This window comes from Balaenoptera borealis, assembly GCF_965194805.1.
Source record: "Balaenoptera borealis genome assembly, chromosome: 1".
Lineage (NCBI taxonomy): Eukaryota > Metazoa > Chordata > Mammalia > Artiodactyla > Balaenopteridae > Balaenoptera > Balaenoptera borealis.
Window position 1 is genome coordinate 152,753,915 of NC_138860.1, and position 17,935 is coordinate 152,771,849.

The 17,935-nt window shown below is 38.6% G+C and overlaps 1 protein-coding gene across 1 annotated transcript in view; it reads left to right on the forward strand.

Annotated features, from left to right (window-relative positions):
* The first annotated feature begins 2,155 nt into the window (after nucleotides 1-2,155).
* Nucleotides 2,156-17,935, forward strand: part of AGBL4 (AGBL carboxypeptidase 4) — a 1,392,661-nt gene continuing 1,376,881 nt past the window's right edge. Inside the window, exon 1 of the mRNA XM_082372119.1 lies at nucleotides 2,156-4,024. Coding sequence (XP_082228245.1) covers nucleotides 3,673-4,024 — 352 coding nt within the window. The 5' untranslated portion in view covers nucleotides 2,156-3,672. The remainder of the gene's footprint in view (nucleotides 4,025-17,935) is intronic.

The following is a 17,935-nucleotide window of genomic DNA, read 5'->3' on the forward strand; positions in this document are numbered from 1 at the left end:
AGGAGTGTTTCTGTGAGCAAATTCTCTCAATGGGATATAAGTAGATTTGTATGTGCAACTTATAGAATGTGCCCTTAAAAGACATTTCTCCTTCTTGCTGGCTGAAATATAACCTTAATGGCTGGAACTCCAGTAGTCATCTTGGACCAAAATGGAAACCATGCAAAGTGGAGCACCAAGATACACATAGTTTGACCCCTGACATTTAGAGTACCATAACAGCGCTGAACTATCTCAGAACTTCTTAAACTTAAGAAAGAAGAAATATTTTATCTTGCATAAGCCACTGGCATTTTGGGCTTTCCTGTAGCTTGTACCTGAATCTAATCCTAACTAATTGAAAGAGAGAAAGAGAGAGAGCAAGAGTGAGAGAGAGTGAGGGTGAGTGAGAGAGAGAGAGAGGGAGTTTCACAAAATTATAAGCTTTGAAAAGATCAATAAGATAGATATATCTCTGTTAATACCAATCAAGAAAAAAATGGAAATAAACACAATTCGTAATAAAAACAAATAAATATAGACACAAGAGAGATCTTAAAAATTAAAAATATGAAAATTAAAAACATAAATGAAATTGATAGATTTCTGAAACATATAAAATGTCAAAATTGGCTCCAGAAAAATACAAAATAATAATCATTAAAGAATTAGAAATGATAATAAAAAATGTCCCTCCCCAAATTCTCTAGGCTCAGGTGACCCATTTTCTTTTCTTTTTTTTTTTTTTTTGGCTGCATTGGCTCTTCATTGCTGCATGCTGGCTTTCTCTAGTTGCAGTGAGCAGGGGCTACTCTTCCTTGCGGTTTGAGGGCTTCTCATTGGGGTGGCTTCTCTTGTTGCGGAGCATGGCCTCTAGGTGTGCTTCAGTAGTTGTGGTGTGTGGGCTCAGGAGTTGTGGCTCATGGGCTCTAGAGTGCAGGTTCAGTAGTTGTGGTGCATGGGCTTAGTTGCTCCGTGGCATGTGGGATCCTCCTGGAGCAGGGATTGAACCCGTGTCCCCTTCATTGGCAGGCAGATTCTTAACCACTGCGCCACCAGGTAAGTCCAACCCATTTTATTTTCTAACATAGATATAAACATTTAAAAAATAAAATAGCTAACTGAATCCAACAATGTATTAAAAAATAAACTGTGATCAAATAATATTTAACCCAAAAATGCAAAGATGTTTCAACATCAGACAATCTATTAATTTGTTTTACTGCATTAAAGTAGAAAAAACACATGATTATGTTAGTAGTTGCAAAAAGAGCTTTCGATTTAACATTCAATATTTACGTGTAATTGAAAAACTTTGAAAACTTCTTTAGTTTGACAAAGACTTTGAGTCAAAAGTTACATTTAATGGAAAAACTTTAGATGTAGCACCTTTAATGTCAGGAAAAGACAAGAATCCCAGTTATAAACTACTTTTAAACACAATACTAGAGGCTCTGGCTAAAGTAATAATACAGGAAAAAGAAATATGTTAAAAGAATAGGAAGGGAAGAGACAACTATGGTTTTGCAGTTGATTTTTCTTATAGGTTAAAAAAATCTGAAATAGTCAACAAACTGTTAGACATAATATGAGAGTTCACTGAATTTTACAATTCTAATATTAACTCATAAAAATCAATAGCATTTGTCTACATAAGGAAAGCAAGTATAAAAAAATTATAGAACATAAGATATTCACAATACTCTAAAAGCTATGAAATATCTGAGAAGTACATTTTAAGTAGTATTGTCAGGGAAGACATCTCCAATAATATAACATTTGAGATGAGACCTGAATGAAGTAAGAGGCAGGCAGATATCTGAAAAAAGAGCAGTCTGGGCTGAGGAAATTATAAGGATAATGATTTTGCACCGTTGATTTCTCTCTTCCTTTCAACATCAGAATATTTTCCTTTCTGGTGAGTTCAGTCATGTTCTAACTTTTAAATATTTTATTCAGGCTAACAAAAAAATCCCTAACTAACTCTTTTATAGCCTTAGCATAGGGCAGTTTTTTATTTTTTTTTTTTAATTAAAATTTAAGAACCAAATAAGAAAAGACTGGTAATATTTTTAGAAGGCCAAACCAACATAAGCAAAGCAGAAATATAAATGACAAGTTTGATTAAAAAATATTTTCATCTCTCTTCTGCCCACCCTACACTTCATTAAAATGCATTTTAATCTATCACACCATTTGTGACTTAGAGAATTCTTTGTGGCAGGCAGGACCTTTGTCTCAGTTTGTTGGAAAAGGAAACTGAGGCTCAATGAGTATGTCAGCTACAAATTGGCACCTGCCAGTGGCACTTGCCATCTACCTCTACAAGGATTAAATCATGTGCTGCTGCAACTGCTGACTTTCAACACCCCCTGAAAGGAGTTCAGGGTAGAGAGCAGAAATGAGGCCCTCTGTGCTCTGGGAAGAACTGCCAGAACAGGTCTTCAGATAGATAGATATTTTCAGGAGCCGATTTTATAAGCCCAGTTCTTATATCTCATATCTAGAAAAGCACTAAAATCCTTCCTGGTGACGTCTGCTCCTCATGACTAGCAGTAACCTTCATGAGACTAGCAGAAACCTTCTGCATAAATATGTGCTTGACTGCATGTACTCCCCCTTCACCAAAATCACATATATACTGACCTTCCCCCTGCTTCTTTGGAGCAGTTTCTCACAGCTATCTGAGGTGCTGTCTCCTGGGCTATAGTTCTCATTTTGCCCCAAATAAAACTTAACAACTCGCAACTCCCACCTTGCGCATTTGTTTAAGTAGACACATTCTTCAAGACTCAGCTAGGGTATCCACTCCTCTCTGAAGACTTCTCTGATTAGCCATCACCCCCTGCCCCCCTCCCCCCAACTTACAGTTCCATCGCTCTGCTCCTATAGCACTTCAAAGACTAGTTAACCTCCATCAAAGTCATTATCTCTTTTCCTTTCTCTGTGAGCTGGAGGAGTAGGGGCCTACCTATCAAGGTATTTGGTAAAAAAATTAAGTGCTCAGTAAGACAGGTAAGAATGTGCAGGTGTGAACCTAGGGACAACTTTTCATTATGTAAACATTTACTTGGCACCTCCTTTGTGTCAAGCACAATGCTGTATTATGGAGTATACAAAGATAAAGACACTGACCCTAGGTATAAGGGAACTCCACTGTCAAGTGAGGAAAAGAGAAGTAAATAATGCATAAAGCATTGTAAGTGTTAGGACAGGAATGCACAGGGGACTGTGGGAGGACAGAGCAGTTCTATAAAGAATAATGTTCCAGTTTGGTCTTAGAAGGTAGTGGCAATTCATCAGAGATGGGAAAGAGCATCCTAGTATACTGAGAAATAGACTAGCGAAAGGGAAGCCTTTTCTAGAGTTGGGAGCTGGTGCGGTTGTACAGGGGCGATAAGGCCAACCCCGTTAGTCCTCCGCGTGTTTGGGGTGGGGTGGGCACATAATTATTATTGATTTTCAGGGCTTTTCAGTTTAAGATATAAGTTACTCAGCACCTCGATCAGGGACAGGCACACGGTGGGGAGAAGCGCTGGGAAATCAAGAAGCCTGTCCCAAGCTCCCAAAGTTGAGTACCAACCACAGAAGAGCCAGCCCAACCAGCTCTTCGGTCAGCTCGAGCACCCGCGTGCGCGGCAGGAGAGCGCGACCCCAGCAGACCTGGTTCCTGCGCCCCAGAGGCGGCCGAGCATGCTCAGTTGCCAGCACGCGGTGGCCAGGTTGCAGGGTAGAAGCGCAGCGGAGTCCCAGCCCTGCAGGCGCCTGTCCCGGGAGGGGGGTCTCGCGCCGAGGGGGCCTCGCGCCGAGAGGGCGGGGCCTCGGACGCGCGCTAGCTCCCAGCCTGCCCCCCGCCACACGCCGGCCGTCCGCACGCCGGCCGCCCGTTGCCCTGGCAACCGTCGCGCCGCGTCTTCCGGAGGGAGTTCCTGTCAGCCCGCGGATCCCATTGCCCACTACCCACTGCCCCCTAATTTTCGCGTGGCCTCAGAGGCGGAGGGACAGCAAAAAATGGCGGAGCGGAGCCAGACGGCGCCTGAGGCAGGTCGGTGGGGGCGGTCTATCGGGGAAGCGCTGAGGCTGCACGGCTGTCCTGGGCCTGAGGGGACAGCCGACTTGGGCATGGTGCTACTCCTGAGGAGGCCACCTCTGTGTTTGCGCGGTGGGGCTATGACCTCGGGGTCAGGGGTCAAGGGAGGAACGTGCCCCTCTGAGTGGCGGGCAGGCACCCTGGGGTCCAGGCGTCGCAGGGGTGTATGAGAGTGTGCACACTTTTGAGTGAGCATTGGCTGAGAAAGGGCTGGGACCCCACGGAAGACGCCGGACACCCCTCCTGAGGGGCACCTGTGATGGGGGCTGATTGTAGGGGGTAGGCTGCGTCACGGGGGGGTTGTACACAGTCGTGTGGGAATATGGGAGGGTTCCCTAAAGGGGCATGGTTTAGGGGAGAGGGGCTCTGATTCTGAGGCAGGTGTAAGTAGGAGTGTTACTTTAGTATCAGGTAGTGCCATGGAAGAGGGATATACGAGTATTTGTGCTTTGGGGAATTGTAGTGCCTGAGGGTCACCCCTGGTCACAGAGAAAGTATACAAATGCTCATATGGGTCCTTAAGAGGACAAAAGGCTTGAGGGGACACCCAGTCCTTTAGAATCCTACCAAAAGAGGCTATATGGGTATATATGGAATCAGTGGGTATATATGGTATCAGTGGGTATATATGGGATCAGTGATCTTGAAGGTCATTCAGAATCAGAAAGGGGTGCATGTTCACATATCTGTGGGTGAAAGGTAGTCTTTAAAGTGCAAGGAGACTAACAGGCAGGGAAACCTAGGATCCTGTTCCTGAGGGGGCAGCGTTGTGAGTATGCCTGGGCTTGGAGAGATAGTGACCTAAGTGTTTTACAGGGTCATAGAAGAGAGCAAGTGTTTTTACAGTTCTGTGTATGTGGGAGGGAGTTTGTCCCTAAAAGGGTCTGGGAACTGAAGAACTGGAGCATCAAAATGATATCCGTGTGTGTGTGTGTGTGTGTGTGTGTGTGTGTGTGTGTGTGTGTGTGTGTGTGTGTAGAAAAGCAGTGGCTTTGGAGATATGTGTGGTGGTGGGTGATGGAGTGGTATACATGACCTTGTATATGTGTCCTGATTAGGTATTTTGGTTACAAGAGTGATCCACTTGGGGGTGGAGGAGGGAGGTCGTGGTTATGGGAAGAGCATACAATGACTGCAACTGGAATCTGTATGAAGCCATCAAGAATGGTTCAAGAGACCATTATCTCTCAAGACCTGCATGGTTTCTCTTTCTTTCATGGCATCTCTGTTTTTCCACCAAGTAATTCCTCTACTCATTTTATAGTTTAAGCTCCCTCAATTTGAACATGCACATTCTTTTTTTCATACATCCACTCACCACATGTTTGAGTGCCAGCTATATGCCAGGCATCAAGTTAAGCACTGAAAACTCTCTGCTTGTGATTCTCTTACCTTACTCTTTTTTCTTTCTTTCCCCCAATAGACTTACTGCCTTCACACATATTATTTAATCTACTTATTATTTTTATTGCTCATTGCCTGTCTTCCTCCTCTAGAATGTAGGCTCCGTGAAGGCAAGGGTCTTTCTTGTGTTTATTAATTCCACATGTGTAGAACCATACCTGGTGTAGAGTTAAGTTATTAATTAATAAATATTTGTTAAATGAATGACTGAATGACCTGATATTGTCTAGATGTTCAAGGAGCTTTCTCTAAGGAAGTGATATTTTAGTTGAGATATAATAGAGATCGAATAAATGAAGAGAAGGGCAGAGAGTGGTCCAGGCAGAGGGAAACCATGTGCAAATACCCTAAGGTAGGAGGAAACATGATGCATTGTATTTAAGGAACTGAAAGGAGACAAGTGTAGCTGCACATAGGGCAATAAAAGGAGAAAAGAGGTAATCTGAAGCAGATCTTGCAGGGCCTTATAGGCTATGATAAGAATTTTGGTCAAAAATCCTAAAATGGAGAGAAGGAATTGAAAAATGTTTAAGAAAAATCAATAGGACTTAGTGAAAGATGGGAACGTGAGAGAAGGATGTATCCAAGTGTACTTCTAATGTTTTAGTTTGTGCAACTGAATAGTTGATGGTGCCATTAATGGAGATAGGGAGTCCTGTGAGGGATCTTGGCTGGGTTTGAGAGGGAAGATCATGTGTTTGGTTTTGGACATATGGAATCTGAGGTATCTTTGAGATATCCGAATAAGTAAGGAGATTGGCAGGGAAGTTGAATTTATAAGAAAAGTCTGAGGTAGCATGGAGTTAATTACTGAAGCCATAAGTGTGGCTGAAATTGCCTAGCAGGAGAGTGTGAGGAGAAGCAGCCTGGGCTGAAGTGTTGAGTAGCTGCGACATTTCAGTGCCTTCCAAAGAGACAGAGAGTAAAGAGCACAAGCAAAAGAATGATTCAAGGTAAGGGGCATATTCAACAGCGTGAATGCTGCCAAGTGATATAAAAAGGAAGACTGAAAAACTAGATTTAGCAACATATTTAGCATCATTGGTAACCTTGATAAAAGGAAATTGATGAAGGTAGGAGCCAGACCATTTAACTTCTGAATCACTAATAACTGGCTTGATCTTTGTTTCGTTTTTTTTTTAAAAAATAAATTTTATTTATTTATTTATTTATTTTTGGCTGCGTTGGGTATTTGTTGCTGTGCGCGGGCTTTCTCTACTTGCGGCGAGTGCGGGCTACCCTTCGTTGCGGTACGCAGGCTTCTCATTGTGGTGACTTCTCCTGTTGTGGAGCACGGGCTCTAGGTGCTCGGGCTTCAGTAGTTGTGGCACGTGGGCTCAGTAGTTGTGGCGCATGGGCTTAGTTGCTCTGCGGCATGTGGGATCTTCCCAGACCAAGGCTTGAACCGGTGTCCCCTGTACTGGTAGGCGGATTCTTAACCACTGTGCCACCAGGGAAGTCCCTTGATCTTTGTTTCTTAATTCAGATTCCCAAGAAAGAGAATCTGATTGACACACATCATCTTTTCCCACCAGATCATGTCATAGATCACAAGCCAGTGTAGGACTGACTATCTTTGAATTGGGTGTACGTCTATTGCTGGCTGGAGACACCTGGTACAAAATATGTCTGTCTGGTGATTCCTCATCTCAAGAGCAATAGCTAACATTTATGGAGTGTTTATTATCTGCCAGACATTGTACTAAGTGCTTTAAATGATTTAATCCACTTCAGCATCATAATTACTCTCTAAGGCATTATCTCTATTTAACATGTGAAGAAGTTTTGGCACAGAGGAGTTAAACAACTTGCTCAATCTGCAAATAATTAATGTAAGGTTGTAGTTTTTTGGCTATTTTAACATTATCTAGATTCATTATTTGGCTTTCTGTTTGTATTGCAACATACTACATACTGAAGAAATAATAGCCATGATGAAAATTCCTTCCCTACAGGAAATATTCTAAGCTAAGCATACATTAGCAAGGTAAAGTGAAAAAAACTGGGAGTCAGATCCTTGTTTAAATCCTGTTTCTGTGACTTATTTGATGTGGACCTCAGATTCAAATTTTCTGATCTTCAGTTTCCTCATCCTTAAAATGGGGATGATATTTACAGGATAGTTGTGACTAGTAGAGATAATATATATGAAGAGCCCAATAAATGGTGTTTCCTTAATTCCCCTGAAGCCTGAATATAAAAATTCAAATGTATTATGTATACTTTACATATAAAAACAAGCTTTAAACATACAGTGATTAACATAAGACATTTCATTTTTCTTCATTAGCATAATTGATTTGCTGTCAGAAGAAAGACAGATGTCAAGTTTTGGAGAATGTAGAATTGTTAGCTGAACTATGTGTCATGGGACAAGTCTCTATATGAGGTAGATTTTGAGAAATTTCTTGAAGGAGTGAAGAGACACTTAGGATACTTTTTTTTTTTAACATCTTTATTGGAGTATAATTGCTTTACAATGGTGTGTTAGTTTCTGCTTTATAACAAAGTGAATCAGTTATACATATACATATGTTCCCATATCTCTTCCCTCTTGCATCTCCCTCCCTCCCACCCTCCCTATCCCACCCCTCTAGTTGGTCACAAAGCACCGAGCTGATCTCCCTGTGCTATGCGGCTGCTTCCCACTAGCTATCTATTTTACATTTGGTAGTGTATATATGTCTATGCCACTCTCTCACCCTGTCACATCTTACCCCTCCCCCTCCCCATATCCTCAAGTCCATTCTCTAGTAGGTCTGTGTCTTTATTCCCGTCTTGCCACTAGGTTCTTCATGACCTTTATTTTCCCTTAGATTCCATATATATGTGTTAGCATACTGTATTTGTTTTTCTCTTTCTGACTTACTTCACTCTGTATGACAGACTCTGACTCCATCCACCTCACTACAAATACCTCCATTTCATTTCTTTTTATGGCTGAGTAATATTCCATTGTATATATGTGCCATATCTTCTTTATCCATTCATCCGATGATGGACACTTAGGTTGCTTTCTTGTGCTGGCTATTGTAAATAGAGCTGCAATGAACATTTTGGTACATGACTCTTTTTGAATTATGGTTTTCTCAGGGTATATGCCCAGTAGTGGGATTGCTGGGTCGTAAGGTAGTTCTATTTTTAGTTTTTAAAGGAACCTCCATACTGTTCTCGTACAGTGGCTGTATCAATTTACATTCCCACCAACAGTGCAAGAGTGTTCCCTTTTCTCCACACCCTCTCCAGTATTTATTGCTTCTAGATTTTTTGATGATGGCCATTCTGACCAGTGTGAGATGATATCTCATTGTAGTTTTGATTTGCATTTCTCTAATGATTAATGATGTTGAGCATTCTTTCATGTGTTTGTTGGCAATCTGTATATCTTCTTTGGAGAAATGTCTGTTTAGGTCTTCTGCCCATTTTTGGATTGGGTTGTTTGTTTTTTTGTTATTGAGCTTCATGAGCTGCTTGTAAATCTTGGAGATTAATCCTTTGTCAGTTGCTTCATTTGCAAATATTTTCTCCCATTCTGAGGGTTGTCTTTTGGTCTTGTTTATGGTTTCCTTTGCTGTGCAAAAGCTTTTAAGTTTCATTAGGTCCCATTTGTTTATTTGTGTTTTTATTTCCATTTCTCTAGGAGCTGGGTCAAAAAGGATCTTGCTGTGATTTATGTCATAGAGTGTTCTGCCTATGTTTTCCTCTAAGAGTTTGATAGTGTCTGGCCTTACACTTAGGTCTTTAATCCATTTTGAGTTTATTTTTGTGTGTGGTGTCAGGGAGTGTTCCAATTTCATACTTTTACATGTAGCTGTCCAGTTTTCCCAGCACCACTTATTGAAGAGGCTGTCTTTTCTCCACTGTATGTGCTTGCCTCCTTTATCAAAGATAAGGTGACCGTATGTGCGTGGGTTTATCTCTGGGCTTTCTATCCTGTTCCATTGATCTATATTTCTGTTTTTGTGCCAGTACCAAACTGTCTTGATTACTGTAGCTTTGTAATATAGTCTGAAGTCAGGGAGCCTGATTCCTCCAGCTCCATTTTTCCTTCTCAAGATTGCTTTGGCTATTCAGGGTCTTTTGTGTTTCCATACAAATTGTGAATTTTTTTGTTCTAGTTCTGTGAAAAATGCCAGTGGTAGTTTGATAGGGATTGCATTGAATCTGTAGATTGCTTTGGGTAGTAGAGTCATTTTCACAATGTTGATTCTTCCAATCCAAGAGCATGGTGTATCTCTCCATCTATTTGTATTATCTTTAATTTCTTTCATCAGTGTCTTATAATTTTCTGCATAGAGGTCTTTTGTCTCCTTAGGTAGGTTTATTCCTAGATATTTTATTCTTTTTGTTGAGTGGTAAATGGTAGTGTTTTCTTAATTTCTCTTTCAGATTTTTCATCTTTAGTGTATAGAAATGCAAGAGATTTCTGTGCATTAATTTTGTATCCTGCTACTTTACCAAATTCATTGATTAGCTCTAGTAGTTTTCTGGTAGCATCTTTAGGATTCTCTATGGATAATATCATGTCATCTGCAAACAGTGACAGCTTTACTTCTTCTTTTCCGATTTGGATTCCTTTTATTTCTTTGTCTTCTCTGAGTGCTATGGCTAACACTTCCAAAACTATGTTGAATAATAGTGGTGAGAGTGGGCAACCTTGTCTTGTTCCTGATCTTAGTGGAAATGGTTTCAGTTTTTCACCATTGAGGACAATGTTGGCTGTGGGTTTGTCATATATGGCCTTTATTATGTTGAGGAAAGTTCCCTCTATGCCTACTTTCTGCAGGGCTTTTATCATAAATGGGTGTTGAATTTTGTCGAAAGCTTTCTCTGCATCTATTGAGATGATCATATGGTTTTTCTCCTTCAGTTTGTTAATATGATGTATCACGTTGATTGATTTGCGTATATTGAAGAATCCTTGCATTCCTGGAATAAACCCCACTTGATCATGGTGTATGATCCTTTTAATGTGCTGTTGGATTCTGTTCGCTAGTATTTTGTTGAGGATTTTTGTATCTATGTTCATCAGTGATATTGGCCTGTAGTTTTCTTTCTTTGTGACATCTTTGTCTGGTTTTGGTATCAGGGTGATGGTGGCCTCGTAGAATGAGTTTGGGAGTGTTCCTCCCTCTGCAATATTTTGGAAGAGTTTGAGAAGAATAGGTGTTAGCTCTTCTCTAAATGTTTGATAGAATTCGCTTGTGAAGCCATCTGATCCTGAGCTTTTATTTGTTGGAAGATTTTTAATCACAGTTTCAATTTCAGTGCTTGTGATTGGTCTGTTCATATTTTCTATTTCTTCCTGGTTCAGTCTCGGCAGGTTGTGCATTTCTAAGAATTTGTCCATTTCTTCCAGGTTGTCCATTTTATTGGCATAGAGTTGCTTGTAGTAGTCTCTCATGATCGTTTGTATTTCTGCAGTGTCAGTGGTTACTTCTCCTTTTTCATTTCTAATTCTATTGATTTGAGTCTTCTCCCTTTTTCTCTTGATGAGTCTGGCTAATGGTTTATCAATTTTGTTTATCTTCTCAAAGAACCAGCTTTTAGTTTTATTGATCTTTGCTATTGTCTCCTTCATTTCTTTTTCATTTATTTCTGATCTGATCTTTATGATTTCTTTCCTTCTGCTAGCTTTGGGGTTTTTTTGTTCTTCTTTCTCTAATTGCTTTAGGTGCAAGGTTAGGTTGTTTATTCGAGATGTTTCCTGTTTCTTGAGGTAGGCTTGTATTGCTATAAACTTCCCTCTTAGCACTGCTTTTGCTGCATCCCATAGGTTTTGGGTTGTCGTGTCTCCATTGTCATTTGTTTCTAGGTATTTTTTGATTTTCCCTTTGATTTCTTCAGTGATCACTTCGTTATTAAGTAGTGTATTGTGTAACCTCCATGTGTTTGTATTTTTTACAGACCTTTTCCTGTAATTGATATCTAGTCTCATAGCGTTGTGGTCAGAAAAGATACTTGATACGATTTCAATTTTCTTAAATTTACCAAGGCTTGATTTATGACCCAAGATATGATCTATCCTGGAGAATGTTCCATGAGCACTTGAGAAAAATGTGTATTCTGGTGTTTTTGGGTGGAATGTCCTATAAATATCAATTAAGTCCATCTTGTTTAATGTATCATTTAAAGCTTGTGTTTCCTTATTTATTTTCATTTTGGATGATCTGTCCATTGGTGAAAGTGGGGTGTTAAAGTCCCCTACTATGATTGTGTTGCTGTCGATTTCCCCTTTTATGGCTGTTAGTATTTGCCTTATGTATTGAGGCGCTCCTATGTTGGGTGCATAAATATTTACAATTGTTATACCTTCCTCTTGGATCGATCCCTTGATCGTTATATAGTGTCCTTCTTTGTCTCTTGTAATAGTCTTTATTTTAAAGTCTATTTTGTCTGATATGAGAATTGCTACTTCAGCTTTCTTTTGATTTCCATTTGCATGGAATATCTTTTTCCATCCCCTCAGTTTCAGTCTGTATGTGTCTCTAGGTCTGAAGTGGGTCTCTTGTAGACAGCATATATACGGGTCTTGTTTTTGTATCCATTCAGCCAGTCTGTGTCTTTTGGTGGGAGCATTTAATTCATTTATATTTAAGGTAATTATCCATATGTATGTTCCTATTCCCATCTTAGGATACTTTTTTAAAGCATGCAGGTAGCTCTGAAAGATGGTCAGATTTGCAAAAGGAAGTTTCTTCTTTTAAATATTATACTTTAAAATGAGGACATGAATATTAGAATTTTTCTTCTCCAACAATTTGACTATTAATAACAATACAAAAGAAGCTTATAGTGAACTAAATGTAGAGAGAGGTATTAGTCTCAGGCTAGATTGTACCTACTTCAGTTTCTCAGATTCTTCTCCTGCCTTTCCAACTATCACAAAAAAAAGCTTTTGTTCAAATTACAGGGTTAAATAATTTGTTTTCCTATATTGCCAAGTTTGTTACTTTTATGGAGGCCTATGTAGAGCAGAAATTTTAGAATGATGCAGTCTGTTAAAGTGGCTTGAACCTTGATCACTTTCTCTGTGAATGAAATGAGTTGTTTAAAAAAAGCAGCTTTACATTATCTGAAATTATCTGTAGACAGAATCTTGAAATTTTAAAAAGCCTTAGAAATGAGAATAATGTTTTCTATCTTTTGTTAGTAACTGGGCAAAATAGTTATGCTTTTTTGGCTTTAGTTTCCTTATTTGTAAATTTGAGATAGTAACACCTACTTTGCAGGTGACAATTAGAGATAAAGTATGGAAAGTGCACAATGTTTTACACCCCCAAAGAAATGGTAACTTAATTGGTGTATGCACGTGTGTGTGTGTGTGTGTGTGTGTGTGTGTGCCTTTTCCTAAAGGCTTACTAGTAAAATCACCTTTAAAAGAAGAAGAAATCCAGGTCTACAATCTCTTATTGAGCAGCCTTGCAAATATATTTCAGAATTCAGATTCTTTCTTTTTTTGGATTATGGAAAGGCAATAAAGCCTTATGTATTGCTTTATGTACTTATATATTTCAGAATTCAGATTCTTTTTTTTTTTTTTGGATTATTGAAAGGCAATAAAGCCTTATGTATTGCTTTATGTACTTAGTATTTCATTATGTACTGTTTATTACATAACACCCCCAATGGGGTATGGGAGAGTATCCTATAATCAAACACATTAATATCACATTCACACTAATTGAAGAAAAGTTATAAATAGCTTCACATCAATTTAGGTTAAGTTTTGCTTACAGATTAGTTTTGGCACCAAAGCTGTGAAAAAAATTACTGTTTTTAGAGATTCAGGGATTTTGGAATTATGGAAGAGGGAATGTGGACTTATATAATTTTATCTCTTTTTAGAAATATTTTTAAAACTTCAAATTATTTTTTGTCACATTTATATCTTTTGTAATATCAGTGAGCTTGGCTTTGTGAAAAGATCCCAGAAGTACTGGGACAGAAAACACCTTTTGTTTCCATGATGCTTATGTGCTTGTTTCTTCTAAGGAGCTCTGATAATGTCTGTATTTCTGAGATCTATGAATGTTGCATTTGGCTTCAGTTTCAGTATCTTGGCTCAGGGTAATTTTCAATGAGAGATACTAGAGAACTGTAGCATTAAGGTCAGAAGGATGCCAATATTTTGATACATATTCTTAACAGTCACAGCTTTGTCTTTTCGTCATTTAAGAACAGCACAGTCTTCTGTGAGTTTCAGAATATTTTTTATTAATTGTTAAATTTCAGCAATGTAGGTGTTAATTTTAGTATTAATTTAAGAAAAATTTTCATTCTTAGCGGAATTTGATTTTTCTGATTATAATAGATTATCACAAGTGTGAAAGCTTGTGATAATTTATTAATGGTGTTCACCATATGGGAATATGATAATTTTTACTTTTTATATTTCCCATTTATTTAATGGGATTCATTAAAAAATTTCTTTTTTTCAAGCTGTAGAAAAAGGAGTTTTTATTTGTCATATATTTTTGAGAACTATTTGTTGTGAATATTTGACTCTCTAAATAGGCTTTCAGAATAATGTACTTGCATGTCAATTGAAGGAAAACAAAACAAGCAAACACAAAGATGCATAGAATTTTATATAAGATTAAAAACTTTTATATAGGCTTGGAAATGCCTAAATAAAAACTTTCAACAACTTTCCGGAAGGACTTCCCTGGTGGTCCAGTGGTTAAGACTCTGTGCTCCCAATGCAGGGAGCCTGGGTTCGATCCCTGGTCAGGGAACTAGATCATGCATGCCTCGAAGATGCCGCATGCTGCAATTAAGACCTGGTGCAGCCAAGTAAAGCAAACAAACAAACAAAAAACTCCAAAACAAGGTTATGGAAAAAAAAATCTGAGATTTGGTGTAAAGGAATGGAAAAAACAATCTGCCAACAATTATAGTTTGCTTGCCTTTTTTCAGGAGTCTTAGAAGTCATTAATTTTAATATATTAATCTCTATGTTAGGCTTTGCGGAAGAAATCACTATGCTGTGGACTGTGTTATTTGTTTAAAAATTATTCATTCAAAAATATATATTGAATACCAACCATGTACCAGGCATTGTGCAAAACTCTGGAAATTCAGAGATGTATTAGACAAAGTTCCTGCCTTCAAGGAGCTCCCATCCTAATGGAGGAGGAATCGAGTTAGAAAATTACCATCCAGGCAATGATAGAGTTGTCCACAGAATTCTGAGGCCAGAGAATGGTTCCCTGAGAGCCTGGGGGTGGTGGCAGTAATAGTTCAGTAAAGCTTCTTGGAGGAAGGACCCATGAATAACAGTCTTGAATGTAAAAAGGAGTTAGTCCAGCGATGGCGGTAGGCAGAGGGACTAGGAGAGTATAGGAGGATTTGGAAGGCAGAGAGAGCAACATGTGCACAGAAAAGTTGTGTGGTGAGGGAATAAAGCTTATGCAAAACATTGTTAGTATTGCTCATCTATTAACAGAACTGAAGACTGTGTTCCTTCCTACCTTCTACCCCCACCCTTGATTGGTTCTTAAACATTTCTGGGGTCATATATCCCTTTGCCTATGTGATGAAAAAACAATGAATTCTTTCTCACGGAAATGCATGTTATGTGTAGACACACAAAAACTTGAAAATGATTTCAAGAGGTAACGTCCATCCCCAGAAACCCAGGTTAAGAAATCCTCTATTTGTAAGTAATGAGGTTACATTTAAGAATCTGAAATCTTCAAAGTAGGAATACTTTGGTGGAAAGGGTTGTTCTAATAATATCTGGGCTAGAGCAGGTTCAAAGTAAATGCTGGCCCCTACATTATTTGGTCATCACTTTATCTTACACTTTTAGCTTCTTTGTAGTTTACTTTGTTTACATTCTCTTATTTTGCCTCACAGTGGACCTGAAGAAAGAATCCAGTTACATAGTTAGGTTCAAGAGAGATTAAATGATTAGTTCAGACTTATGTGGCTGGAAACGGGTCTTTCTGATTCCAAAGCCCAAATTCTTTCCAATCTTGCTCTCCTGTAAATAGAAAAGACATGCATAATATTATAGGACACAGTAAGGGAAGTGTGAATTTTTATCTTTATATTGAATGTTAGAGATCAAGCAACTTACCCAGAGTCACGTAAGAAGCAGGAAGAGGAGCCAGAACTGTAGCTCAAATTTCCTGATTCCCATTCAGTAAATAATAATAGACTGCCCTAAAATGGAGAGAGATAAATAATCAGGTATTATAGTAATGGCCTTTAAAAACAAAGTTATTTCAGTAAGACAGTCTTTTGCCATTTACAGTGTTACTTTCCTTTAAGGCACTTTGCATATATCTTGTTTAATTCTCACAAAATTCCTGCAAGGGGGTATAATTATCTCAGTTTTACATATGAAAAAATTAGCATTCAGAAAGAACAAGTGGTATATATGTACCACAATGTTCATTGCAGCTCTATTTACAATAACCAGGACATGGAAGCAACCTAAGTGTCCATCGACAGATGAATGGATAAAGAAGATGTGGCACATATATACAATGGAATATTACTCAGCCATGAAAAGAAATGAAATTGAGTTATTTGTAGTGAGGTGGGTGGACCTAGAGTCTGTCATACAGAGTGAAGTAAGTCAGAAAGAGAAAAACAAATACCATATGCTAACACATATATATGGAATCTAAAAAAAAAAAAATGGTTCTGAAGAACCTACGGGCAGGACAGCAATAAAGACGCAGATGTAGAGAATGCACTTGAGGACATGGGGAGGGGGAAGGGTAAGCTGGGACGAAGTGAGAGAGTGGCATGGACTTATATATACAACCAAATGTAAAATAGATAGCTAGTGGGAAGCAGCTGCATAGCACAGGGAGATCAGCTCGGTGCTTTGTGACCACCTAGAGGGGTGGGATAGGGAGGGTGGGAGGGAGACCCAAGAGGGAGGAGATATGGGGATATATGTATATGTATAGCTGATTCACTTTGTTATACAGCAGAAACTAACACACCATTGTAAAGCAATTATACTCCAATAAAGATGTTAAGAAAAAAAAAAAAAGAATAAGTGGTATAGCTAAGACTACATAACCAATTAGTTTGAGAACAGGAACTACAACCTAAGGCTATCTGGCTCTAAGTTCATACTGATAGGACTTCTCTGCTCTGCCTCTTGGCTTTATTTCCTGGGTATACTGTCTCATTACTGATAGAAGGGTAAGGCATACAAAAGAACTTAAATAACACAGATTTTCTTCTCTAGAGGAAGAGGTAATACATATATACATACCGTAATTTTCAGACAAATGTATTAAACAAAAAGTATGTGTTTGTTTCTACTTACTCTAATCATGAGGTTAATGAAGTTTCTCATCTTAGACATCTCTACACATGTAATGAGTAAATTATTGCTGGATAGTAGGGACTAAAATAGCAATTAGCACATGGTTGCTACATAGTAGGCATTCAGTAAGTATTTGTGGACAAAATGAATGAAAACATTTTTTTATCCATAAATTTTATGTTTAAATATTTGAACTTAGGCTATTGGAAACTGAGGATGTTGACACAAATGAAGGGGGAAGTGGGGAAACTTTTGACATTTTACAAACAAAATGTACTAGTTGAATATAACACAAACACAGTTGGTGAACTGGGGATGGAAAAGCTCATTTAAAACCTCATTTATTTTGGCTAATAGGAGTCTTTTGTATTACCATACAAATTTTAAAATTATTCGTTCTAGTTCTGTGAACAATGCCATTGGTATTTTGATAGAGATTGCATTGAATCTGTAGATTGCCTTGGGTAGTATGGTCATTTTAACAATATTAATTCTTCCAATCCAAGAACATGGTATACCTTTCCATCTGTTTGTGTCATCTTCAGTTTCTTTCTTCAGTGTCTTACAGTTTTCCGAGTACAGGACTTTTACCTCCTTAGGTAGGTTTATTCCTAGGTATTTTATTCTTTTTGATGTGATGATAAATGGAATTGTTTCCTTAATTTCTCTTTCTGATAGTTTGTTGTTAGTGTATAGAAATGCAGTAGATTTCTGTATATTAATTTTGTATCCTGCAACTTTACTGAATTCATTGATGAGTTCTAGTAGTTTTCTGGTGGCTTCCCTGGTGACACAGTGGTTGGGAATCCGCCTGCCAACGTAGGGGATGCGGGTTCGAGCCCTGGTCTGGGAGGATCCCATGTGCCGCGGAGCGGCTGTTTTATATGGTATGTTTTCTAATAAACCCTGATGGGTTAAAAAAAAAAAATCTGTAGGATTTTCTATGTATAGTATCATGTCATCTGCAAATAGTGACAGTTTTACTTCTTCCCTTCCAATTTGGATTCCTTTTATTTTTTTTTCTTCTCTGATTGCTGTGGCTAGGACTTCCAAAACTAATCCTGAGAAAGAACAGAGCTGGAAGAATCATGCTCCCTGACTTCAGACTATACTACAAAGCTACAGTAATCAAAACAATATGGTACTGGCACAAAAACAGACATATT